This window comes from Oxyura jamaicensis, chromosome 3 (assembly GCF_011077185.1).
Source record: "Oxyura jamaicensis isolate SHBP4307 breed ruddy duck chromosome 3, BPBGC_Ojam_1.0, whole genome shotgun sequence".
In the NCBI taxonomy this organism is placed as follows: domain Eukaryota; kingdom Metazoa; phylum Chordata; class Aves; order Anseriformes; family Anatidae; genus Oxyura; species Oxyura jamaicensis.
In genome coordinates, this window is record NC_048895.1 from 60,773,011 (window position 1) to 60,800,108 (window position 27,098).

The 27,098-nt window shown below is 38.9% G+C and overlaps 2 protein-coding genes across 5 annotated transcripts in view; one reads left to right on the top strand and one right to left on the bottom strand.

Moving 5' to 3' along the window:
- ENPP3 (ectonucleotide pyrophosphatase/phosphodiesterase 3) overlaps nt 1–17,995 on the bottom strand; it is a 44,806-nt gene extending 26,811 nt beyond the window's left edge. The window contains exons 1-8 of one of the 2 annotated variants that reach the window (XM_035322596.1): nt 17,357–17,995; nt 12,946–13,024; nt 9,516–9,638; nt 8,227–8,352; nt 6,718–6,778; nt 4,209–4,306; nt 1,243–1,322; nt 531–650 (exon numbers count right to left, since the gene is read on the bottom strand). In XM_035322596.1, the coding sequence (XP_035178487.1) occupies nt 531–650; nt 1,243–1,322; nt 4,209–4,306; nt 6,718–6,778; nt 8,227–8,352; nt 9,516–9,638; nt 12,946–13,024; nt 17,357–17,398 (729 nt within the window). In that variant the 5' untranslated portion in view covers nt 17,399–17,995. Of the gene's footprint in view, nt 1–530; nt 651–1,242; nt 1,323–4,208; nt 4,307–6,717; nt 6,779–8,226; nt 8,353–9,515; nt 9,639–12,945; nt 13,025–16,162; nt 16,510–17,356 lie in introns of those variants that run through there. The other variant, XM_035322595.1, reaches the window with a different exon arrangement.
- Nucleotides 17,996–20,446: 2,451 nt separating this feature from the next.
- MED23 (mediator complex subunit 23) overlaps nt 20,447–27,098 on the top strand; it is a 37,525-nt gene continuing 30,873 nt past the window's right edge. For 2 of the 3 annotated variants that reach the window (XM_035321736.1, XM_035321738.1), the window contains exons 1-9: nt 20,447–20,595; nt 21,494–21,525; nt 21,636–21,723; nt 22,344–22,468; nt 22,614–22,725; nt 23,498–23,596; nt 24,148–24,249; nt 25,219–25,288; nt 26,928–27,040. In XM_035321736.1, the coding sequence (XP_035177627.1) occupies nt 20,536–20,595; nt 21,494–21,525; nt 21,636–21,723; nt 22,344–22,468; nt 22,614–22,725; nt 23,498–23,596; nt 24,148–24,249; nt 25,219–25,288; nt 26,928–27,040 (801 nt within the window). In that variant the 5' untranslated portion in view covers nt 20,447–20,535. The remainder of the gene's footprint in view (nt 20,596–21,493; nt 21,526–21,635; nt 21,724–22,343; nt 22,469–22,613; nt 22,726–23,497; nt 23,597–24,147; nt 24,250–25,218; nt 25,289–26,927; nt 27,041–27,098) is intronic. The other variant, XM_035321737.1, reaches the window with a different exon arrangement.

A 27,098-nucleotide genomic window follows, 5' to 3' on the forward strand; every position in this document is an offset into this window, starting at 1 on the left:
AGTCACAAGGTAGGGTTTTTTGATGAAATGAGTCACATTTTACACAGAAGTGTTCATTTAGCTGGAAATGAAGTTTCTTGCTATCCTATTTCTTGTTTTTATACGCCTGGACTTTATATTTTTAAATGGATATATTTTGGAAATAGATTTGAAAATTTCATTGTTTTAGCTGTCAAAAACTAACTAACCAAACAAACAAATTCAACCTACAAAATAAAACCCTATCAAAAATTTACTAAAGTTTCATGTGGCAAGAATTCCATTCCAATAACAGCCAAAATATTTAAGGATTTTCAGAAACTGTCACATAATAGAAATATTAAAGTCTCTGAGTCAACATTTTAAGAGTTCTTTTACCTTCAGAAATAAAACTGTTTTGTAGGCAGCCTATAACATGAAGCCTACAAGACATTTAGCGCATACTACAAGTATATCGCACAACTTTGCATTTTATTCTCTTTGTTCTGTTTTATAATATGACTCATGATCCATTAGACATAGAGGCATACCATGAATAGATGTAAACCTACCGGCTGTCCCTTCCACCACGAAGGCTGGAATTTTTCGGTCCCTGAAAGTGAGAAATGCTTGTTCAAGTCTACATCATACATGCTGTTATCAATAATACCATGAGATTCTGGATACAATCCCTGCAAAATGAAAACAAACAAACAAACATAAAACTATGAACCTTAAAATCAAATGAAACCTAAATTATGTTGCAATACACTGTATCACAATTATTTTATGGCTGTTTTATCACAGAAACAGTATACATTTCCTATCTCACATAGCTCTTCAGATTCCTTCCAGTGAATTCAGCGTGCCTTGCAAGTTCCCTTTCAGTTTCCCTGTTTTCTCCACAACCCAATTAAAAGCTGATATGCTACAGATATCAGATCTGTCACATGGTTACGTATCAGCTGCCAAACCCATCCTAACACAGACACTCACCAAATGGCAGTGCCTTCACTGCTATTCACTGGTATCCAATTAGACTGACAAATATCAGGTATAACAGGTTCATAGGCCAGAATCAGATAACATACTTAAGGAACCACATAGGCATGCCTCTTTCCTTCTACAATGCTGCATGTACTATCTCAGCATGTCTCTTTAGATGTCACTTCTATAGCTTGAGTCCCCATGTTCCACAAAAAGATTAGTTAATTCCTTGGTACCACAAAATCTCTTCTGTGTCATATAGATAAAGAAAAGTACAAATAGCAAATTCTCACTTACTGTGACAATAGTATAGTGGTTTGGAAAAGTTTTTGTGGGGTAAGCAGCTCTCATGTATTTTGAATGTGTGCCACATGTTTCTGCAACAGATTACAGAATTAATATAATTTTATTTTATTTTATTTTATTTTTTTTTTTTAAACTAACAGTCTTAAAAACAAGCAAACAACAACAAACATCACCACAGTCAGCTGCTCAGTTGTCCAATTGCTATTGTATTAGACAGGAAATTTGACCCAAAAATAAGACGCAAACATTCTGGTGTTTCCTTGTGAGCTAGGTCTACACTCGATTGCCATCAATGAACACAGGACACGCAATTAGCTGCCTGAACCATATCTGCTTGAGGTCATTTGAAACACCTTTAATGATTCTGCCCAGTCTCCAGGTGCTGGTCCTGCATCTGGTCCGCCAACCTACATAGATGTCTCTCATATTTCAAATCACCCAAAGTGGCACTAGACATACACGTTTATGTAACCAGACTGAAGCCTCAGGCCAGCCCAGGCAAGACAGTCTGCAGAGCTGTGTGGTGATCAGAAGGACTCAGTTGCTACAGCACTGGAGTCCAATGCCATTTTAGATGTCCTCAGATACCCAAGACATGTACAGGAAGCCAGCAGTTTTGATGCAACATCAGTGGGAGACCTGTGCCCTGTCGTAGATGCAGAAAGCCACCCTGCCCTGTGGCACCCTCTGTAGGCTGAGCTGACACGCTCTCTGGGCACTTGCACCATACTGCACAGACTGTACTAACCATAAGCGCACTGACTACAGTGGACATGTAGTGGACATCCCATAATGGACATCCCATATATAGACATCTCCAAGAACATATCTAAATATAGGTGCCCTGCTCTGGACTGAATCCCATCCCAAGTGCCCAGGAAGGCTGGACATGCTTCAAGAATGAAAACTTGAAGGCACAGGAGTTTGTAGCAACATGGGTGTCGTTCTCTTTTCTAAGGTGACAGGTAATAGGACGCAAGGAAACAGACTGAAGTTGTGTCAGGGGAGGCTTAGATTAAATTTTAGGAATAATTTATTCATGGAAAGACTGGTATTGTATTAGGCTGCTCAGGGAAGTGGTGGAGCTGCCATCCATGGTGCTATTTAAGAGACGTGTGGATGTGGAGCTTAGGGAAATGGTTTAGTGGTGGACTTGGCAGTGATGGACATAAGGTGATCATTGGAATTGATTATATTATGGGTCTTTTCCAACGCAGATGATTCTTTGATTCTTTCTCTCCAACAATCGTGGCACTTTTCAGCAATTAATTTTCAAAGGCACTTACCACACCTGAACATCTGTAATAGCTAAATGCACTGCACTTCAAATTATTTATCCACAAAATAAAGGGTGTAAAGACTCTAAGATCCCTTAATGCTATTTTTTACATGCCACGTGGAGAAACAACTCTGTATTAATCTGTAGTCAGCTGATTATTTGATTCACACAGAAGCACAATTTACTAGTTGATATAAAGCATTTCCATTAAAGAATAGAAATTGATTTTAACTGAACAAGTTCAACTAAACAATTGAAGGTTTGATATTTAATAAAACTGTTCCAATGTTGTACGGAAAAAAAGGCCTATAAGAATGTTTAAAGAGGGACTGAACAATTGAAAAATGAGAAAATCAGATTTTTTTACAGATTTGTCTTGAACTGTAAAGTAGTTACTTTCATCTGTAACAACTTGCTTGATCAGCTCTACGGAAAATGCTAGGTTAATGGAGTCCTAGAGAGGAAACGTTTTATGGTACAAATCAGCTTAAAAGTCTTCCTTTTGCAAAGAAAGGAAATTCCCTTTCCTACCCACAGTAGATTATTGAGAAATATAAGCATGAGTGCGCATAAGTAAATATTAAAGATGACCACAAGTATTGAATTAGAACTGATCTTGTTTAAAGGGATTTCTTGGAAACATACACCTAGCATGGTTTTCATGCCTTAAGTCAAATTGGCATTTCCTTTTCACCTCTTTCAAAAGACTGGAATTGAACATCGACTTCTTCACGCATGATTTCTTCACTGACTCAAATTCCTTCCATTGTCAGAAGGACAGCAAAGAATAAAATATTTGCACAAAAAGTCATTTGCACATTGTTTTACGTTCAGGCCCCTGGATATCCTTTGTAATCCACAAACAAGATTGTTTACTATTCAGTAAGCAGAACATGATATATTCAGAACAGATACAAACGTTGTCAATTTAGACTATTACTGCTGAGAAGAAATGAATAAATTTGCAGAGATTTTGTCCAGGCACAAAGCATCTTGAGAGCTGAGATTTAAAATATACAGGAAATTTGAATACAAAGTGTGCACTAGCGGTTTTCAATTTTCAGAGCCCTCTACAGCACAAGCTAAAGAAATACCAAGAAACAGTTGCTTGAACCTTACTGCAATTATATCAATACATTAATTTATACCAACATGTAAATTACATTATATTTAAGTCTAAGATAAGAATATTCACTGTCATTCTCTTAAATATGCAGCTTCTTTTTTAATCTGTTAAAATATCTGACTTGGAAAAGTGCACCTTTGAGGGATACTTCCCAATAACCTAATGCGTTTTTTCTTAGTATTATACTTTAAAGAAGATCTCCTTACCTAGCAGAGTTTTTACTGGAGTACAGAAAATGTATGAAATCCTTTGCTGGAACTATTTTTCAGCCTTAAACTGTATTTGAATGTATATTTCAAACTAGTTATTTAATAAAACACTGTAGACCAATATTAATGGCCTTCTTAAAAGAGTCATGTTTGCTCTGTACTCAAATACAAGAATTAATGTAGAATATGAAATAACATAAGCATACAACTGATAAGGGAGACCTGATTTTGGATCTTCTTATTGTTGAGCAACACGTGAGCAGCATGTTGAGCAGCAAAAGAGACTAGAGAGGTTGCATGCAGATTTTTAAAGAAAACAGTCAAAGCACTTGTGGTAACTTACTGAGTTTTTCAATATTTGGCAGCAAAGAACTCCAAGTTTGCAAGTATTCTGCTCTAAAGCCATCCATTGAAAAAAGGATAAGTGGTGGCATGTCAAACCTGTAAGAAAATACAACTTCTTGATCATTAAGGAGTTTGAAGAGTTAGTGACTTGTTAAAGTCTTTAACAACAAAACAAATCCTATTTTTAAAAGCAGTATCCAGAACTCCCATATGATTCCAAGAATTAAAGTCACAGTGAGAGGTAAACAAATAGCTCAAGTACAAATACACAATCCTCCTGAAAAAGAAAACACTGGAGCATAAAATGCAAGCTACTCATTATATATACAACCCATGAAAATAAATTGTTTGGTTCTTTTTCATCTTTTAATCACAAATATGAATCTACCGACTAGCATCCAAATTCAGGCCCAGAGTACAGAAACGCCAAAGCACCTCTGTACATAGTAGTGTTGAATTCTGTCTCTTCTCTCATTACGCATCATAAAATCTTTCAGGGCACCTGCACAAGAACTGTAAAAGTACAGCAATCACCCAGCAGGCAGCTAGGGTCAGCTGGCCTCTGGGCTGGGAAGAGTAATCTCTCTGCACTGCCAGGTTTGTGGTGTTTACCTTACCACATTTGCTTTGTGAAGACATTAGTGGGTAGTCCAGGTTCGCTGTGGATTATATCTTTCAAGTTAGCTCTCTCATTGAGCTAAAGAAAGCTTTCTTTCCTCAAGTCCACTGACAGACTGCACACAAAGCTAAGAAAAGAATGCAGCTGCTATCATGCCTTTGGTAAGACTTAATGTAAAAGAACAGGGATCAAAAGCCTCAGATCCGAGTTTATATGGAAGGTATGATAAAACGTGCAAATTGAAATTGATCTCTAGAACAGTGTTTAGATTATTGTTGTAAACGTTCTAATTAGGAAGTGCTACCTGTGAAAAAAACCTTCCAAGTTATTAGACATGTTTTTTTTTTTAACCAATCTAAAAGGACTAATAGAGGAAAAAATGCATTAGGAGATATAAAATGGTAGTGCTACAGCATTTTACCTATAACATAACGGGACAAAATCAATAGGATCAAGTTATCTAGTTTTGCAATTCAGTCTTTTTGGTAACCATCATTATGTATTCCACTGTTTCCTCAGAAAAAAAAAATAAAAAAATAAAAAAATCTTACAATCAAATGAAAAATGTAGTTTGAAATAGGTTTAATTATATATGATATCTAAAATAAATAAAAATATAAATAATTATTCGTAATTTGTAGCAAAAGGTTCACTACATAAACCTGGAAAACATTTGAAAAGAACAACTATAGATTAAATGCAGTTACTAATATGGGCCTGAAGAATTTTTTTGAGTAATACTTTGAGTGATGACTATAAAAATAAAGTTATATATTCACACCACACAATATCACACACACACACAAAAAAACTATCCCAGTTTGTTTCTCATTCACCATAGTCTTTCCAAAACACTGAAGTACACTGTCATCAAAAGTTTGTATACAAACATTTAGTATAAAATAGCTTCCTGATTGGAGTTTGAAACAGAATGGAGCTTTATATAGCTGTGTTGTTTACAGCACTTAAAGAGGCCTTCTTCCTCCACTAGTGTCTAAATTCTATGCTATGAAACTCTGTGAACTCTGTAAGTTATTTGTTAACCTAAGAAGTATATATCTTTGTACCTAAGCCTGGAGGTGCACACAGGAACCCATGAACTTTAGAAAGAGGCTGTAGTACTAAAGGTATAATTGTCATAATTAAGTATAATTTGGCAGTAAAATAGATAACATAATAATAACATGACAGATACTGAGACTGAGCCAGAAAATAATTCATTTTATCTTGAAGACAACTTTTAAACTATGTTTCTGCCTATCCTATGCCTATAATGTCTGCCTGTAGATATAAAATATCTTTATAAAATAACTACAGGTGGGCATCAGAATTTCCATGTTCCAGATATTGCAGATATAGCACTACTTTCATATCTTCTTTTTTAATTAACCTTTCCTCCCATATGTTCTTTGAGTAAAAATAAATAAATAAATAATAAATCTGTTACTTAGATAAAGAATTGCAGTCTTCTAAGTTATCTAAGTAATTCTAAGTTATTTTCGCCTGCATAAGCTCGTAGAAGGTCAAGATTGAATTATCAGAGATGCTGTACTAATAACTTAAAATGGACTATGAACAATTTGTGATACATGAATTAACTCTAACTATTTTTCCAGATCTTCGCAAACTGTCTTTCAATCTGGATTTGAACTCCTGTACTCTGCTCTAAGCTGTAAATGATAAATGAATGTGCAGCAAAATTGCATAGGCTCTAGAAAGACAAAGCATTGCTAGCCATAATCCATCTCTATAGAATACTCCTCTAGGCAGGCATCTTATTCTCAGTAATTATAAAAATCTCTTAAATACCTACTATGGCTGAGTGGAGCATTTCTGCCCACCATAATATTTCTTATTTGTTAAAAGAAAAAAAAATACTTTATCCTACCCAGCTGGACACTGAGGAGTTTCAAGTGGTACACATGGTTCTTCTACCCAAGGTATTTCACCTAAAATGACAAAAGAAAATACTGAGTTAGCATTACAAAATAATACAAACAACAAATAGCACAACAAAGAAGTTTCTTGGTTGACCTTTTTAGAGAGTCTCTTTCTGAGACTTTTTGTTTCAATACAGAATTATAGAAAAGTAGGGCTAAAAATACCTTTAGATATCACTTAGTGCAACCTATTAGGCCTTTAGACACTGAAAGGACTAATGCTTACAGCTGTAAGTTAAAAACAAAACACGCATACTACACAAACAAATAAAATGGAGGAGAAATGACTATGGAAGGTTAGCCTAATTTTTATCTGGCTCTAAATGGGTAATATTTAACTGTATGCAGGATCCACACTGGAATACTTCCTTCTTTTTCTGCAAATTCCACTTATACATTTAGTGATGGCTGCCAGGACTTCCTTTAGCTTTTGTTTTAATTTTTCCCCCTGTAAAGAACCCAAACTCCTTCAGTCTTCCCTTTTTGGCCATGGCTTCTGACTTCCAGGTCTTTCTTTCTGTTCTCCCTTGAATGTTCTACACCTGCTTCACATATACACTCATTTATGATAATGATCTGCCTATCCCGTTGGAAGAAATAAGGGAAATAAAAGAAGTAAGAAAAGCATGAAAGGAAAGAAAAAACAATAAAGAAAAGAGAAGAAGCAGAGGCTGTTAAAGTTCTTGGTTTACCACAGAAAGCTTCTATCCTTATAAGCAGCCAGAGATGGGGATGTGCACTGATCTTAATTAGGTCAGTACTCTCTGCTCAAACAAATTAGCATCTAGCCAAACTCTTCACTGTTTTTAGCTTGCATTTGCATTTAGGTGACAAATGTAATATTGCAGAAGTTGACTTCAATCTCTGCCTCCTCACAATATACAGGAGTTCTAATAACAGATAACACGTTTTAAGTCACCAGTATACTCTTCAGATATCATTTCTGTAATCCAATTTTACCAATGATGTTATGTGTTTAGACAGAGTCTGTATGAAACAATTAGGTATGAACAATGACATTCAAAATAAGTAAAACATAAGAAACTCATTCTATCAATTAATTTTTAATAAAATGAAAGGGAAAGTTTTAATTAGGGTTCATTACTACTACTATAAGTTCTTCAGATTCCATGGATTTTGAAGCTGGAGCCATGTCTCCAACTGTTTTTTGGAAAAAACAAACAAACAAACAAACAAAAACCTACACATTTGGGATACTGCTACAGTATTCAGAACACTCTTTCTTATGAATGATTCTTCTCACACTTCTCTCCAGAAATCTTCTTCCCAGTCAAAAATATCAAAAGCTTCATCTCAAAACATCATCATCTTCCAAAATGTAACTATAAGAATCTAGCCTTGAGAAACAAATGTATAGACCTTTATATTCTCAATGTTTGACCAAACGTTTATTTCACAGGAACATTTACATAAAATCTTTCTGACTTCTAATTTACCTTTGCAAATGCTGTTGTAGTTTACACAGCAGTCTTTATTCTGCAGACAGTCATCAGAACAAGAACAATAACTTCCAGGCAGCCTTTTCTCACCACAACGGAAATTAGTGCATCTCCAAGATCGGGCTGAAAAATGTAAGAAAAAGATTACTATTCAGTGCACAGAACGTTATGTAAACTCCTTTGTGTTGAAATCTCCAAAACATAAAGAAAAAAAAAAAAAGCAAGTTTTGTTAAACTAGTATTCATATGTCCTACTTGATTTACTTTAAAAGTTTCATGTAAGAGGAAAATTCAAGATTTCTCTTAGCACATAAAAATACATAACGTTGCAGCCATTGAATGGTAACACCAAATCATAGAATAATTCATTTTAGAAAGCTGTTACCAAAGTCATCTTGTTCAATGTTTTCCACCCTTCAAAAATTAATTAATTAATTAAAATGAAAGAAGTCAAGAGATCTTTTTTTTTTCCTTTCTCTTGTGCATAATTCCCAGCAGATAGAGGAAAAATAAATAAATAAACAAATAAAAGATCTAAGGGTCTAAGGGCAGAAGCAGACAGAAAGTGATAAGGATGAAGAAAATCTGAGCTGCTGCCAAGACAGCATAGGGACTAACTGGAAAAGAATCTAGACTCGAAGCAGAAATAGACAAATTTCCTGGAAGAACATTGCAATCCTCTGATTCCATTAATTCACAAGTAATCCCCAAGCCTACATAAGGTCAACAATACACTTTACAGGAACTCCATTAATTTTCAAAAGGACAAAAAGTTCTGGTGCACAGGCATTGTTTCACACCCCTAGTCAAAGAAAACCTTTGATTTCATTCACACTCGTCCGTAACTTCATCTGGGCCAGGAAATATGCACTGCAAATGCTCTGATTATCTGTGAAGGAGTTGGCTGTTCCATGCTGCTGTGCTGTGCACTGCTGCATTGCATTGTGCTATACATGAAGCCCATAAAAATTGCTTTAGTTAATATTTTTGCCTAAAAAGCATGTCTCTCCATAAGAAAAAAATGAGGATATAATTTGAGAAAGAGGTAGAAAGGTTTCATGCTAGGCACTCTAACAACCTGAATGCAGCATCAACTCAACACCACTGGCTTCCTCCCTCCCCAAGTCAATATATGGCATAGCAAGCCCCAAAACCTTTTTCCAGCATGGCCAGATGGCCTTCTTTATATCAGTGTAAATACAAGAACTGATCTTTTTCCAACTAGTACTATGCAATAAAACAGAATAGAATGAAAACCAGTGAGCATGGACTGCTCAAGAACATACTTGGCTCCACACAGGCATCTTCGTAATCCCAGCAGCAGTTTTGACGCTCTTTGCACCCACTGTCACACTGGCAGCCTGCCACCTCTTTCCGATAGGGCTGGTCACATTTGTGCCTGCAGCTGACTGCAACGAGAAGGCAAGGGATCTCAATGACCAGGCTGCAAAACAGTCCTGTCCTGCCAGGTCAGCTAAATGGATCATGGACATGGAAAGAAATGTGATTAAATTTCCAAAGCAATTTCCCAAGTCATTTTCCACTGCAGTTGCTAGTGCACAGGTCAGACCAAGCAAGTGAGAATTGTAGGAGGTCCTCTGGATGCTGAAGGTCCTGGATTTTGTTTTGGGTGTGCTCACCCAGGACCTCTGGCACAGCTGTTTCTGTTTTACTTCTCCCCAGGACCCATGGGAGCAGAGAGGCGATGCCCAGGTATCCCAGCCTCCCGCTGGTGTCTCTTCTGCTTATTTCTAGATCCAGGATGCTGAGATAAGAGCGACTCCCACCCTGGGTATGGGCCAGTGGCTCCCTGAGGGCTCTGCAGCAGCCTCATGTGGGCAGGGGCTGACAGTCCCCAGGCTGAGATGGTGCCCTGGGCGGTGAGGGGAGGCCCAGAATGCTGGGCAGGGCTTACTGGCGCACTCCGTGGCCTGACCATATCTCTCCCACCTAATCATTAAAAAGTGCCTTAAAAACCTGCAGGTTTGATGGTTTTGACCCAAAGAAAGAAAAGGGTCCACATACGGGGCCTTGCACAGGAAATGGAGACATGCAGTTCCTCACCACAGTTCAGGCAGGGAGCAAGAGCTCTGCCTCTGGGACATCCAAGGGCAACTCCAACTCTCCAAACATCATTGGCAGCTCCACATGAACCACAGTGAGCCCTGTGTCTGCAATCTCTGTACTGCAGGAGTACTTTCTGAGCCACCCTGAGCACCTACATTCCTAATGTTTCCATCTACCCACAGTTATATAATGATAGGTATAACTACGCAGATTTGCTGGTGCAATCCTATTATAGATGCCAAAAGGTTCATGCTTGTGCAAGGTGCACTGCCTACAAAAATCAGGCTTTAATATCCACTATGTATGGATATGGAGCTATGAGCTAAGATTGCTTTTTTTTCACTCTAGTAAGCTTGTTTCACATGTAGAAAGTTCACAACTTTGTGCTTTATGTGCATACAATAGCAATAATCATTCATTCAAGAAGGCTAGGCAAATAATTAGAATAACAAATATGTAATGAGCATAAATGCATCTGTGAAAAGAAAAATACAAATGGAAACAAGGTTGCATTCCATGGCTGGGCCCTGTTCTGCCAAGGAAACGCTGTGATTTTTCACAAATGTTTATAAACATATGCAAACATTTTTTCTTCATTTTTAGTCTCTAAAGTATTTCATTTAATTTTCCCTCTATCCATTGGCTTTAGAACAATCAAAGTTATTCGGATGTTCTACCTGAGTTACAATGATATAGAATATACACGGTGAGTCTAAGTGAGAAGAAATATAAAACTTTTTTTTTTTTTTGTCTGAAACAGAACTGTTCATACTCCTACCAATCTGCAATCCAGACCTCTAATTTCTTCACAATATTTACAAAAGCGTGAGTTCTGTTAAGTTAGTATGTTACTTCATACTTCAGAATGCTACTTCATCTTTCTTACCTAGATCTGGTTATAAAGGTAGCAAACAAAGTTTAACAGTCCCTATTTAGGACTGCTCTGTAACATCTGCAGTCAGAGACACAAACACTCTCATTCAGTGCCATCTTTCACCTTCCATTCACTTTCCACAACAATGATCAAGTTCCTCAGGTAAATGTCATTAAAGACTCATGTGGTAGGTATCTACATATTTTACACAGGAAGTTGTAATACAACACGTGCCATCAAACAGTAATTACAACTCCGTTTCATCCTGCTAGGATTGAATGAGTAAAGAGTTGACGTAGGTAAATACGTTTGATACATGTTGATAAGGAGTGAGAAAGATACTGTGCTTTCTGGAAATCCTTCAGTGTGAGATTATTATTGTTTGGATTCTAAGCGAGATGTTACACCTCACTGTGTGACATCTATTTGTTCTGATCCTGCTTGACCCTGACATCAATATGCTATTCCATTTTTTCAAATTAAAAAAAATATTCCACAAATTCAAAGCATTATACCTTTTTTATCACAGATTTAAAGAAACTGACAATTTCACAGAAAATTCATGATCAGTTTTAGCCATCTGAACCATGCCAAATGCACCTGAGTTATGAATCGTGAAGGTGGTCCAATTATATCTCTTCTACAAAACATATTGCTGAAATAATTGCAATGTATTACATATAATGAGAATGTCCTATCTCAAATTTTCTAAAAGTATTATTAAGATAAAAAATTCCAAAGCTGTTATGAACTATGTTTAACACTTCTAGAGGGAGAAGCAAGACATTCAGTGGTTTAGGATAGGTTTTCAAGTATAATTATCACAGAATCACAGAACTGTAGGGGTTGGAAAGGACCTCGAAAGATCATCGGGTCCATCCCCCCTGCCAAAGCAGGTTCCTTAGAGCAGGCTGCCCAGGTAGGTGTCCAGACGGGCCTTGAATATCTCCAGAGAAGGAGACTCCACAACCTCTCTAGGCAGCCTGTTCCAGTGCTCTCACCGTGAAGAAGTTCCTTCGCATGTCAGTGCGGAACTTCCTGTGCTCTATCTTGCAGCCATTGCCCCTTGTCCTATCCCCACAAACCACTGAGAAGAGGTTGGCTACATCCTTCTGTCTCCCACCCCTCAGATATTTGTACACATTGATAAGACCCCCTCTCAGTCTCCTCTTCTCCAGGCTGAACGGACCCAGGTCTCTCAGCCTGTCCTCATAGGAAAGATGCTCCAGGCCTCGTATCATCTTTGTGGCCCTCCACTGCACTCTTTCCAGGAGATCCCTGTCTTTTTTTTACCGGGGAGCCCAGAACTGGACACAGTACTCCAGGTGAGGCCTGACCAGGGCAGAGTAGAGGGGGAGGATCACCTCCCTTGACCTGCTGGCCACGCTCCTTTTAATGCACGCCAGGATCCCATTGGCCCTCTTGGCCACCAGGACACATTACTGGCTCATGGTCAACCTGTCGTCCACCAGGACCCCCAGGTCCTTCTCCTCAGAGCTCCTCTCCAGCAGGTCGTCCCCCAGCCTGTACTGATACTTCTGGTTGTTCCTTCCCAGGTGCAGGACTCTACACTTGCTCTTATTAAACTTCATTTGGTTTCTTCCTGCCCATTATGTGTACAGATTTTATACAATCCAACTTGAAAATGCAAGAACTTTATATTTGGAGGTGGTAGTTTGTCACAGAACGTTTATACTTTATAGAAGAAGGTTTCCTGAAGGCCTTTAGCAGATCTAGCTTAAGATGTAATTATACTGGAAGTATCATAAACATACCTTGCTCCTGGGCTCCACGGTTTAGTCCGAGTCCCAAACCTAGTCCCAGCGACACAACCACCAAAGCAACTAGCAGAAACTGTCACACAAACACACAAAAATTAAAGTTCATAATTGTCATAAACTGTTACGTTTATTAGGAATTAACTATGTGACATGGGAGGCACAGGAATAATCATCTTGTGAACTGTTTTTAAGGCAACGCCTAAATACTGCACTTTTAACCTAGGGCCGGTCCTATCTTGTAACCGAGGAATTCTTTGATAGGGAGAAGATAGTAGAAAGTAATGACTGTATTCACCTGTTTTGCAAATTCTTAATCTATGTAAAGAGAAGGAAATCCCCACCTTTCTAAATCCCAAAGCCATTTTTTATAGCTTCTGTACTTTCCTGAAATGCCCACAGGGGTTTCTTAAAAAACTCAGCTGGACTGAGGCTGCAAGTGTCAAGTTTTCATCCAGTAGCCAGTCTCTTTTAATGAGTAAGATACCATATTAGTGAGGTTGGAGAAAACTAGAAATGAACAAGCAGCCCAATGAAAATGCATAACAGAAAGTCGCATAATGATTAGGAGACTGTGGAAGAGCTGAGGAAACCTTTATCAGCTTAACAGACACCCTAGATGTGCAGGCTAAAAGGCACAGTGAAAAATGACAACTCTCTGTATTACAGCATATTCATTTTTTACTAAGGCAGGAACAGGAAGGAAAATGCCTGTCAGAGAAAAGAACCATAAAACAATCCAGCTTACTTCCTGCTTTTGTCTCAGAGCTTAATTCTGTCTCCTGTCACTTCCAGCCACCATCAGGCACTAGCAAATATCGAGATTCAAAACAGAGTAGAAATAAGAGCAGCTTACCCTCATACTTTTCATTACTGTAATAGAGCCTCTAGGGAAGCACCCTCGGCTTTTCATTACTGCCCATCCTGCCCTAATACTTCACCAAATGGCAGCAGCAGAGAGTGCTGCCCTGATCTCAGGTGAGGGGTGGGTGTACGCTTTGGCCACAGAGCAGCTCCACTCCAGGACACAGCCTAAATGCACATCATTCCTACCTGCAGACTGGGAAGATCAACCTTACTTGCTCCCTGCTGCTCACTCCCTTGTTTTCGTACAGGAGAAATACCCCAGCAGTAGGAATGGAAACGGAATTGGTGAGAGAAATGGGTAGAAGAGACTGGTGAGAAAAGCAGCATGAATTGGAAGGATTGTCCAACATGACAGAAAGGGTCTCTCTTGAAAGGAGACCTCATATGTGAAGGTATAGGCTTAATGTCACATCCAGTCAAGTAGTACTGAGAATTAGCAGTCGCATCTGGGCTAGAACACCTGCCTCTTTCTGGATGGGGAGCACAATTCTTCCAGTGCACTGTAATTGGTTTTGTTTCCTGAGCACGGACCAGACCAACCCCCAGGGCTTGCAACCTTCCTATAAAAGTTCACTCTGGTTTTACCCTCCGTTTTCTTACAAACTTATATTTGTAATTGAAGTAAATAGACAATACTAAATTTAAAGGATAGCTACTACAGCAACTAAACGTTCCCACTGCTGCAGGTCATTAGGGAGCTGAAGTAAAAAAACAAAAACTCATGTTCAACAGGCATAGACAGAACGTATTGCATTTTATTACCAAATTTACACAAAGGCCCTTGATTTGGGGACATTGATACTTAAGGAAAAATAACATCAGTAGCACCTATTCAAATTCTCAGACTTTTTACCACTAATTTCTATGTCTAAATTCATGACTAGGGCTTCTTATTCTTAAAAAAGTTGTCCCTAATGTATATTCTCTGACTCTCCTCTGGAGGACCTACTAGGTAGCGTGACTACTCACTGAGTACACAATTGTCCATCCGAACTTTCAGGAAAAAGATACCAAGGAAGTAGTTCATTCATGTAGTTTCTCAAAAAGATAAATCAGTGGTATAGAATATTAACAGCTGACACCTCCAATACTGAGATTTTGTTTCTTATAAAGGCAAGCATTTGAAAACCATAGCAACTGGAAAAACAAATATTTTATTTTATTAAACTTCTCAGTTTACTCTTCTAAGTACCTTTTGAAAGTTTACTTTCTTTACTGTTTACTTTTTTTACTATTTACTTTCCTTCCTGGTTAAGCATTCCTCTTACACCGTTTCTTGATTAAATTATTTTTACTGTCGACTTAAGGAAAACAATGTCTGTTATTTTCACTTCTCATTTTTTCTCCATTTCCAATATTTCTCGTATATTTTATGCAATACTTGCATAATGCAGCATTAAATAGGAACTTGTATTATGTGAAATTGTTCTGATGACATAATGCTGAAGAATATCACAACCTGCCTCTCTTCTTCATAGGGCTGTTTTCAAAATTAAGTTTTTAGTCTTTTGAAAATCAGTACCTGTCATTTTCAGTGAATTCCAATTCCAGATGCAAGAGCATGTGTAAACACACATACACATATGTATAAATATATATACACATTTAATATTTCATTTATGGTCAGAAACAGAAGCCTAAAATGTGTACCAGTTCTAACAAAAGATTTCAAAAATGTAGAAAAAAAAAACAAACACACATTCTTATCTACAAGGTAGCTGAATGACTCTTAAAGCCCTGGGGAAGGGAAGAGTTGACATGGCATTTGAGACGTGAGAATGACAATACTGGATGAAATGTTTCATTCATCTTTTGCTATACCTTGCTTCGGGAGTGTTTTTCATCAATGCCTTGCCTACATACTTTTTTTTATTAACGACAAATCCAAAGACACAAAAGAATAAGCAAAAAGGAACTGGGGATGCATTGGCCACAAACAAATGTATAAAATATACTGAAAAATATACTGAAACACTGTCTTTGCTGTGCAAAAGATCTGTCAGTTTATCATAGCAAAAGAAAAAGTCTAACTAATTGCCAGGAAATATATATATAAACATATATAAAAACATATATATATATACACACATGCATATATATGTATATTTGACAGTGTTAAACCTCTGGATAAATACCACAAGAACTTTAGAAATCTGCCAGAGAAATTAGTGCCTTTGTGCTGTAGAACTTTAGGCACCAATGACCAAACTACCCTGAATCATTACATTACTACAACAAAACCAGTAAAGTCTGCAGATTTGAAAATTGTTAAGTTTCTACAGTTCTGAAAGGAAAAAAAAAAAAAGGGGGGGGGGGGTATCAGCCCTGAAGAACAGCACCTACTTACAGCACAGATTATCTTGTATTTCCGGAGTGTTTTTTTCTTCACATACTGTGATGATTGTAACATCATGTCATCCAAATGTCTGCCTTCATGCATGTCTAGTTCATCGTGAGGATTCATTTTGCCAAGGTCTGCCTCTCAGCTGTGCATATGCTGTGCTCCTTTGGCTCCCCAGCTGGGTTAGCTGCAGCTAAGAGGCTGCTTCTGTTTCAAGTGTGTGTGTGTACTTTGCTCAAAGGTTTTTAATGAGGTCTTAGCTTTTACATTGGTGCTAGGTCTGCAGGAAGCCAAAGTAAGCAGGAAAACTACTCAGCGAGGTCAAAGGCTGAAAAGAAATATTCACGTAGAGAGAACTGTTCTGCCACATTGCAAGATAAAGATGGCATTAGATAAACTGTAGATTAGGAATAATATGTTGTTAAGCAATAACTTGCAAAAACTACACAAATTTGACTACTCAACTATTTATTAAAAGCCTGTCATCCAGAGTATTTCTTGACTTCAAAGAAAGTATTTATGATTCTGTTAAATACATTAAACAAAACCAATACCTAAGTAGATGGATAGCTTCTGCGCTGTGTTACATCTGTTTTGAGTTCCCTTTCCTTATTTAGCACTAGAGGATTCCTCCCATTTAGTTTCAATCCATTTTTGTCATGGACTTCTTTCAGTCTGCTACACTTTTTTTTTTTTTTTTTTTTTTCCGGTAGTGGTAGATGCACACATTAAAGACAAATGGTATACAGCCAAAATTCAATTAAAAAAAAAAAAAAAAAAAAAAAAAACATTTTGAAATGTATTTCTCATTCAATTTGGTGGTTAATGGGAGGACTGTTTGTTATGGAAATGTATAGCCTTCACAGGCTACCAGGATTGAGAACCAGGGTTCTCAAATTGTAACTACTAACTGTAACTACTCAAATTTTTATCCAGTTCTAAAGCTGAGTACCACTTCAGTCATAATTTAAAATAAATTTATAACATTTATTATAAAAAACAAATCCAAAACATAGAACCATATGAGGTATGAAGAAAATTAGCTCCATCCCAGCCCAAGCAAGCACAATCCCCACACCTTATTATATGACGTTTATGTTATGCTTATGTCCCACACTATTCAATACATCATTTAACCACCACGTCCCTGCCCATCCTTTGATATATATACAGATATCATTCTCTTAGTCTGTGTTTCACCTTTGTAAAATGTTCCTGAAATGTCCATGGACATATCTTCATGACTTGGGTTCCATCTGTTATAGTGGTCACAGGACAGGAGAGGTGGTGTGATGTTACTGGCAGCCGAAGTCAGCTCAGGTTGGCTCACTGCTGCACTTGCGTGGCTTTTTGTGAAGCTCATTCTTCATCAGTTTGAGTGGTTCCTGCTGCAGTACTTCCTACAACACGCAACTCAAATCATGGGTTACAACTTAAGGGTCGATCCATTCCAGTCTTCACCCTTTTTCCCTTTGGACCAGACTATCAGACTGATCTTTGCAATGGACTCCTCACCCTTGCCCCTGCTCCTGACCAAGGGTTGCAATTCCGGTAGGGGTAGTACTGCAGTGTGGACGTTCTCAGAAGTCACAACTCCCCTCTGACCTGAGACGCTGCAATTGCAGCCTGTCCAGCAGTCAGCAGCACAGGAAAAAAACAGCAATGCCCTGGCAATTTGCCAGCCCAGGGACATGGCCTTTGCTCTTATCAAAATGTTCCCAGGCACAGCAAAACATGATGCTAACTACAGCAAATAGGAGCCGCTAACAAGCACTAGACTCTAATACAGAGAAGCAAGCAAGACCTGTGGCAAGCACAGAAACCTGCCAACGAATAGCTGAACAGTGTAACAGCTATAAATTAGGTCTAGGACATTCCAATCAAATCTGTTATCTTGAGCACCACTGGCCCCACGGGTGCCAAAAAGCAGTCTGGTGGGTTAACCCCTGTAGGCAGCCAAGCCCCACCCAGCCACAGTCCCTCCCTCCCAGGGGGATGGAGGAGAGAACTGAAAGGGCAGAGAAAAAAGGAAATTCGGGGGCTGAGCTGAAGTCCACTTAATAGGTAAAGTAAAGCTGCATGCACAAGCAGAACAAAAGAAGATAGAACTTGCTTGCTGTCCTCGTATAACAATTGTGAGAATTAAAGTTGTGCTTTTGCAATGGAAAATACCACTGACCTTGTATATTTGAAAGTAATTGCACAGGCACAACAGTGGGGGAATGTTAGGCAGATAAGGGGACAGTGGAAGGTCCCACTGTCCCAAAATAAGGAGGACAGCTACGAAAAACAAGACAAGCAGTTGTGGAATCAGAAAAAAAAAAAATAAAATAAAAAATCACAGGCCCCTCCAGTCACAAGAGAAGAATAAAAAGGGAGGAAAAGAGGAAATTATAGGTTGGTCAAATAAAATTGTACATATATGGTATAGTAACAAGCATTGAGTAGGTTGTGAACCTGTAGTACTCAGCCAGTGAGGAAACTGGGGAGGAGTCGAGTGTTGGGCAATAGGGGATATAAGGTTATGATACAGTTTGGCTGTGGGCTCCTGGTTGCAGGATGCCTGCTATTGCAATTGTGAATAAAAATGCTGCTTCTCTGAGATCCTCACCATAGCCTGTGTTGCTTGTCAAAATGTTTGCTTGCTCTTTTATATGTTTAAAGTCATTTTGTAAGGTGTATTTCCTTTTCTGTCACTGGAATTACAGGGTCATTTCTTTGTCATGCAAACATTTCTTTTCTTCCTTGTTTGGTCAGGCTTATAGCTCCATTTTACTAAACACACAGAATCTGCCATGGCTTCATTCCTTGGCAGAGACAACTAGGTGTAATCCCAGCCCTTAAGAATTGTACTGTTCTTCGTCTTTGACACTTGGGTCCCCTACAGAAGGCACAACGACCATTACTTAGACTTCACTTGTTCAAGTGATGGCCCTGACCTGGGCCTCAGCTCTACCTCAGGGACCAGGTTCTCTGCCATAGGTAGGATCATATGTAGTTCAGTTTTATTAAAATGAGACAAATATGGTGGTTTCACACTGATGGGCAGCTAAACTCCACCACATTGTCCTCCTGCTCACCTTCCTCAATACAACATGGGCAGAAAATATGATACTAGAAAAATGGGGCTAAGATAAGGACAAGGAGATCACTGACCAATTACTATCACAGGCAAAACAGACAGTGTAGGAGATTTGCTGCCTATTACTAACACACTAGAGCAGTGTGTTAGCAAGCTACAAAGGTCTTCCCCCCATCCACCCTCTTCCACCTCCTCCCCAAGTAGTGCAGGGGAAATGGGGGCTGCGGTCAGTCCCTGTCACCGCTCCTTCTCGTTCCCTCCCTGCCCCTGCTACCTGCGGGGTCCCTCCCAGGGGTTCCGTCCTTCACCAACTTGGCCTGTGGGGGCTGCCCACAGGCAGCAGCTCTTCAAGCACTGCTCCCACATGGCTCCGTACCACGGGGTCCATCCATCCCCCAGGAGCAAACTGCTCCAGCACGGGTCCCCCACGGGCGGCAGCTCCCCCCAGACCCCTGCTCCTGCGTGGGCTCCTCTCCACGGGCTGCAGCTCTGCCCCAGGGACTGCTCCTGCGGGGGCTCTCCATGGGCCGTAGCCTCCTCCAGGCCACATCCACCTGCTCCCCCGGGGGCTCCTCCACAGGCTGCAGCGTGGAGATCTGCTCCATGTGGGACCCATGGGCTGCAGGGGGACAGCCTGCTCCACCAGGGGCCTCTCCACAGCCCGCAGGGGAACTGCTGCTGCCTGCCTGGAGCACCTCCTGCCCTCCTCTGCACTGGCCTGGGGGCTGCAGGGCTGGTTCTCACTCCTCTCTCCCAGCTGCTGCTGTGCAGCAGTTATTATTTTTTTTCCTTCCTTCAGTGTGCTCTCCCAGAGGCCCACCTGGCATTGCTCCCTGGCTCATCTCTGGCCAGCTGCGGGTCCCTTTTGGAGCCGGCTGGGATCTGCCATAGGGCAGCTGCTGGGCTCTGCTCACAGAGGCCACCCCTGGCACCTCTCCTCTGCTAAACCTTGCTGTGTGAATCCAAGGCAGCAAAGGCATCATTTATGAGATAAATCACTGATGGAACCTATTAGGGAGTTCAAGACTATCTTGTGATCCACTTTTAAACCTCAGAATTGGATGTAGTATTTGGGCCAAGTTGTGTGGACCAGAACTCTGGTTACAAAGTTAGATTACGTTTAAAATAAATGTAACCCTTCCCTTCCCCCCCTCCCCGCCCGGAACGCTGTGGCTGCGGAACGCGCGTTCCGCGCAGCCGCTGCCCGCGGAGGGGCGGAAGCAGCCGGGACCTTCCGGCGGGGCGCGGAGCCGCCGCCTGCGGCTGTGAGGGCCCGTCGGGGGCGGGCGGCGGGGCCATGGCGCTGCCCATGGCGCCCATGGAGACCCAGCTGCAGAGCATCTTCGAGGAGGTGGTGGTGAGTCCGGCCGGGCCTGCAGGCCTGGGGCGCCGAGCGGTGCGGTGCGGGCGGCGGAGCCCTGTCGGGAATGGCGGCCCGAGGTTGTTCGTGGCGTGGTGTTTGTCCGCGCCTCACCGGGCGCCTTTGTTTGATAGGTTTTTATGTTATTTAGTTATTTTTCGTGTTGTCATTCCGATTGTGATCTGACTGTGCCGTCGCTGCCTGCTTTTTGTGCAGTGTTCTCTCCCTAAAATTGCAATGGGCCCATAACGAAACGTTTTAACAGCTCTTCATTGCATTTTTGAAGCTGTAAATGAGAACATACCAAGTTGTCACTCTCACTGCTGCTGTTAGTGATTTGGGGGACAACAGTGATACTTATTCCACGCAGAACAGCTGAGTATCAATTTTTCTTTAGTGTCTTGAGAAGGCTGAGAATAACATACGGAGTCATTCCTAGGCTTTGCAATTGAGCATAAAGGCATTTTCTTTAAAAAAAAATCCATTAGAAAAGATAAACTGGGTGTTCATAAATAATCTTCTACTGCAAGGCCGTATGATCACTTAATGGAATTTTAAAAGCAGTGATCTTACACTCAGATGGAGCAGTAGCTGTGTATATAACTGATTTGTGTAACCAAACATCATGAAACGTGAGTGGGACAAAAGAACTTAGTGGGATTCGGAAATACTGATTTCTTAAGGTGTGCAAGAAGAGCTGCAGTTACAGAATTGAACGATTTCTACGACTTTGGGAGATAAATTAAGAAAGACTCTAGCGTAAAAGAAGAAATACATCTGCCTCTGATACAGTGCTATAAGAACATGACTGTTATTCCTTAGTGTTGCGTCCTCTTGGTTAGACACCCTTGGAAAACCTTGTCACAACAGCTCACCTGGGGCTTTTCTCTTGCAGAAAACGGAGGTAATTGAAGAAGCTTTTCCTGGGTGAGTGCGATGTTAGATTTTTTATTTGTGACTTTCTGTGTAAATGTATTTTTCTACTTGTGCTCTTTCATTGGTGTAGCGCTAATAACCAATTTTCTTATTTGCGTTAGTATGTTTATGGACACTCCTGAAGATGAGAGAACCAAACTGATCAGCTGCCTGGGTGCTTTTAGACAGTTCTGGAGCAGTCTTTCCCAGGTTAACATTTATTTTGTTGCTTCGATATACTTTTTTTTTTTTTTTTCCACATGTAGTAAAACCTTGTCTAGCAGACAAACACTTAAGCTATAAGGTCTGTTTCCAGTTATTCAGAATCTGATTTCAGGTATGGCCCAGTAAAGAATACAGGAAGACGATGCAAGAAAAAGATCAGCTTTTACATTAGTAAGACTATATAGTTGTTTAACAAAAGTTGTACATTTCTAATAAAGCCAAGTGGAAGTAGTAACTGTTAAAAACAAACAAACAAAAAAAACTACTGATCTTCATTTTCAGTGAATTTGATTATAGCTGATACAAGAAGAACTATAAAACAATTGTACTTTGTTCTCTTCTGTGCTGAAAATATGTGAAAAACAAAGTTGACTATAGAAATCAGTTTCGGGTTTGAGATGAGACTTCAGTGGGAACTGTTTCCAATTCTGTATCAAGTGACTTGTAGGGAAAACTGAATGTTGGACAATCTGCACTAAAAACATTTTAAATTTCCTTCTAATCTCCTGTCAATTTCAGTTCTTCATGATAGGATTTTATATGAATTTTATGGTTTGTTTCACTACCTATAAATACATTGTTTCTCTCCTTTGCTGTTTTTTCAGGAATCCCATGAACAATGTGTCCAGTGGATAGTAAGATTCATTCACAGCCAACACAGTCCTAAAAGAATTTCTTTTCTTTATGACTGTTTAGCAATGGCAGTTGAAACTGGACTTTTGCCACCCAGGTAAGTTAAGCCACAGTGGGTCAATAAACAGGATACATGGAAGCTGCAGTATTGCTGGGTGCTCTGTGAGAGTGTTATTAAAGTATTGCTGGAGAGCACATGCTCATAATCCATCATTCATTCTTGCGTTACCTTCTTCTGTTAGGATGGTTTGTGAATCTCTGATAAACTCCGATACGCTTGAGTGGGAAAGGACACAGCTGTGGGCCTTAACATTTAAATTGGTCCGGAAAATTATCGGAGGTGTAGACTACAAGGTATTTTCCCCCCATTCCTTTCTTTGTGAGAAGATGTATTACTTTATGGCTTTACTTTTATGCTTTTGTGCTGGTGAATTCCAGTGTCTCAAAGTCTGCTTTGTTAATGAAAGAAAAAGGTAACTGAGCGAGGCCAGTTGTAATGCTTTTTTTGTAATTGAACTTTATGTTAATAGATAATTCTGTACAGATAAGCAACTTCTACTCTCTTTTCTAGCACACAGTCATCTTCTAGCCCTTTATTGGTTACTAAGTATCCCTAATACAGTTGCGTAAGTGGTACATACAAAAAAGTAATACTATGAAGAGGTAAGGCTGAAGTTCATGCATTTGCTCTGCCCCCTGTTGCTATGTAGAAAAAGCAAGTCTGAGTCTTTAGCATGGTCCGACTCCAACAAAAGGAGTAGAAAACCATGCATATATCACAAAAGAAGACCACAAATGTTGGTGGGCGAGTTAGAGCTAAACCCATAAAGCACAACATTGTACGTTGGGCAGTCTGCACAAGACATCATACATTAGATATTTCTGGATGCACATCAAAATTTCAACAGTTATTTTTCTTATCTGGGGTATGCCAAGATTGAGAAGTCCCGTAGGAGGTTTAATAAGAGGTTTAATAGTGTTCACATTCTCCCTAGCAGTCACTGCTGGCACTTAGCAAAAACCATCTGATTTCAAAGAAGATGCTGTCTGGTCATATTCACTGTGTAATTTATCTGCCTGAAATAAAATATATCCTGGAACATTAATTTTGTGTGCTTTCTTTTAGGGTGTGCGTGATCTGTTGAAAGTGATCCTAGAGAAAATCTTAACAATTCCAAATACTGTGAGCTCGGCTGTTGTGCAGCAGCTTTTAGCAGCAAGAGAGGTAGTTATCTGAATTTTATATGATGTCACTATGATGTCACATCGTTCTTTTGCCATTAGTCAGTCTTTCAAATAGAGCCACTCTAGCTATTAGGTTTGATACAGATCAACTGCCAAGACCTGTTCTTTTCCATTATTGTGTTTTGTAACTCATACGAGGAGCTTTTTGGGGATGTTGTTGTGCACTAAAATCCCTAAAGGAAAAGTCAGACCCCATGTTTGACTTACTGAAGTAAGTTGTATGAGATAAAATGTTGAGATTAACTACTTCCTTTTTTTCTTAGTGAATGAAAATACTAATTGTTTTCAACCTTCTCTAGGCAGACAGAAAAGCATAGTTTTACTTGGGTTTAAACAGCCTAACTTATACTAGTCTAATTAGAAGCAGATTTTAATCTAATGTACTATTAGGGCACAACTTAAGAAAAAGTATTTTAATCTCATTGGTATTTATTTTTATGGGTTGCCTCAGACTAGTAGACAGGCTATACCTTTGTCTATCGTAGCCAAACTTTTTTTTTTTTTAATGCTGATACATTCTTCTACTTATAGGTGGTAGCCTACATTTTGGAAAGAAATGCATGTTTGTTACCTGCCTACTTTGCAGTTACAGAAATCAGAAAGCTGTATCCTGAAGGAAAACTTCCCCACTGGGTAATGACAAGATATGAAATCATGTAATCTAGAGTTTTGTTTTACGTAAAACAAAATGTTGTCTTTTTTTTTTTGCTTAACAAATTTAAAGCAAAGAATTAGAATCTTTTATTTAATGGTAAATTCTGAGTTTAAGTATTCCAGTTAAAGGTGTAGGCTTGTGATTGCATCAACAGATCTTTGTGTTCTTGCATGAAATTGATGGCATAGTTTTGACCTCTAGCTCAGTGTTCAAAAGTCTTGATGCATTGAGTTGGGTTTGTTTAATACAATTGGAAACATAGGTCATGCTTACCAGCCAGCTTTAAAAAAACACTTTAAATTGCTGACTGGCATGGTTTTATTTGTTTAAATTCAGTTCCCCAAAAATGTTTGGGGCTGTTGTGCATTGTTTCTATAAAGAATGTAATATTGATCCAGTTTTTAGTTTTTTTTTGTTTGTTTGTTTGTTTTTTCTGTTAAAATAGCTAGATGTCTGGGAAAAGATAAAATCCTGACCCCTTGAATTAATAGGAAAACTACTGACTTTTTCTGAGCCAAGAGTTAATCCAGAGCATACTAATGTAGGTGCTTTATTGTTGTGGTATTGTTATCCACAGGCAAACAGAAATTCTGAAGTTTATTTTGTCTTAAAATCTTTGTTCCTAATAGCATATATTGAAATAATATGGTATATGTAAAAGAAACCATTATTATACATTATACAGTTATTAACAGTTATTACTGCTCTCATTCAAGTGCAAAGTGAGAAGTGCTTCATTCCTCTTTACAAGGTTGTGTTTTTTCTTTTGTGCTTTCTAGTTTCTGGAGTATTTTTCTGACTTCTTGAAGTGTGTAGGGAGATAGTAAGATACGTAGAAATCTACTAAAATAACTAAAATGCATAAGCTGTTTATTTAGTCTTAAATATTCTGTATCAATATATGCAACTTAGTCTTAACTTTTTTTTTTCCTCCTTTTCTCACCCAGTTACTAGGTAATTTAGTATCAGACTTTGTGGATACCTTCAGACCCACAGCAAGAATAAATTCCATTTGTGGTAAGAGAATGACTTCAATTCACTAAATATTTTGTTTCATGTAACCTTTTGGGGCATATATTCATCTAATCAAAATGATTCAGAGCTTATGTTTCATGTAGTATCTTTCCTTTTGTTAGTTTATTTTCAGACTTGCTTCTCTTCGGTTTTTGCTTTGAAGGGGAAAATTGATACTGATGAGGTCAAAATCATTCAAGCTGATAGCAGAAGTGTACTTCTTGTTACGTGTATGTGTAGTTTGTGTCCATAGTAGACCTTAAGAAAATCATAGCCTTTCTACATGTAAGGATTTTGAGATGATACAGATCCACCAGAACGTTAGTCATAGAATGTTTTCTGATTTCAATTTCCATTGGAGCTTTTATAGCTGCTCAGTTTCATCCCTATCATGGCAAACTTCTCTGTGTACTTCCTAGTTCAGTTGAGTACTGGCTCTCCTCTTTCATGAAGGAAAAGCTTACCTTCATTTATTGCTAGAAATCAGAAGAGCAAAAGTTTGCTGTTTTGTGATGCATGTTGTGGTTTCCTTTAAAAAGGTAAAGGCATCTTCTATTTGCTCAGAGAATTAAGCAACTTTATGACAGTTGCATTATTTCTTAGCTCTAAGCAAGTTTTATTACAACTGAAGAATGAAGAAATTAAGAATGTAAAATCATAATGTCCCCAAGCATTTTGATTCCAAAGCAGGTAGTTATTTTGCATGTATAAAATGGTTAAGAGGAAGATGCAAGTATTTATACTTTTTGTTTCCTGTGATAGTGTTACGGTTGGTCTGGACAGTAGAAGTCATGGAACTTGAACTGAGAATTATACTTAGGTCAAAGTTAAGGCCCCTCAATTTAGATGCTTATACATAGGTGCACTGGGGGCTCAGATCAGATGCTTATGGTTAAACAATTGGAATATATCCCAAGTCTCTGATCCATACTATCTAATGAGACTAACTTTATCCTTCAAAAAACTCTTGGTGTGCAGTCAGTTGAATCACACTGGCCTACGCTGACTTAGTTAAATACATTTCCTGCAGCTGCAGGAGGAGCACAGACACTTGTATTTGACTAACTTCATCTTGAATGGAACCCTACCCACAGTCTGTCTTAGGGGATGAAAGAAGGAAAAGGGAAAGAATAGGTTACGTACTTAAACTAGTAATGCCACTTTTGTTGGAAGGGCCAGCGTACTAAGTTAATCCCTACGCCAGGCAATGACATTAGAACAGTCTTTGGGTAAACTAAAAGGTCTTTAGGCACAGAGGTTGCTCCTCTAAAGATGAAATAAAACTGACAATTTGTGAAGTACTTTTTATTTTTGTGGTTTGGCATACAGTGTGGCGTGCTATGATTTTTTCCCATGGGAATTGGTGTTTCTTTTAGATTAATGCTAGCAAATACTTTCATTTTCAGCGTACCCAATCGGAATAGAAGGGGACTTAACTCCTTAGATATTTTGTTAGTTGAGAAGTTAAACTTTCTGTTGGGAAAAATAAAATCAACTTGAAGCAATCCTATGGTAAAAAGCTATAAACAATGGAAATTTCAGGAGAACATAAAAAAAAAGCTGAGGCTACTTTTTGCATCAGAATGATTAATGATAGGCAAACTTCACTGTTTTAGAATTCATAATGTTTCATTGCATGTAGGTCGCTGTAGTCTTCTTCCTGTGGTAAATAACTCAGGTGCCATGTGTAACTCGTGGAAGCTGGATCCTACAACCCTTCGTTTTCCTTTGAAAGGTCTCTTACCATATGATAAGGTATGCCTTATTAAGCTTCTTAAACCTCTTTATGTTTCAGAAATACTAAGGTTTTATA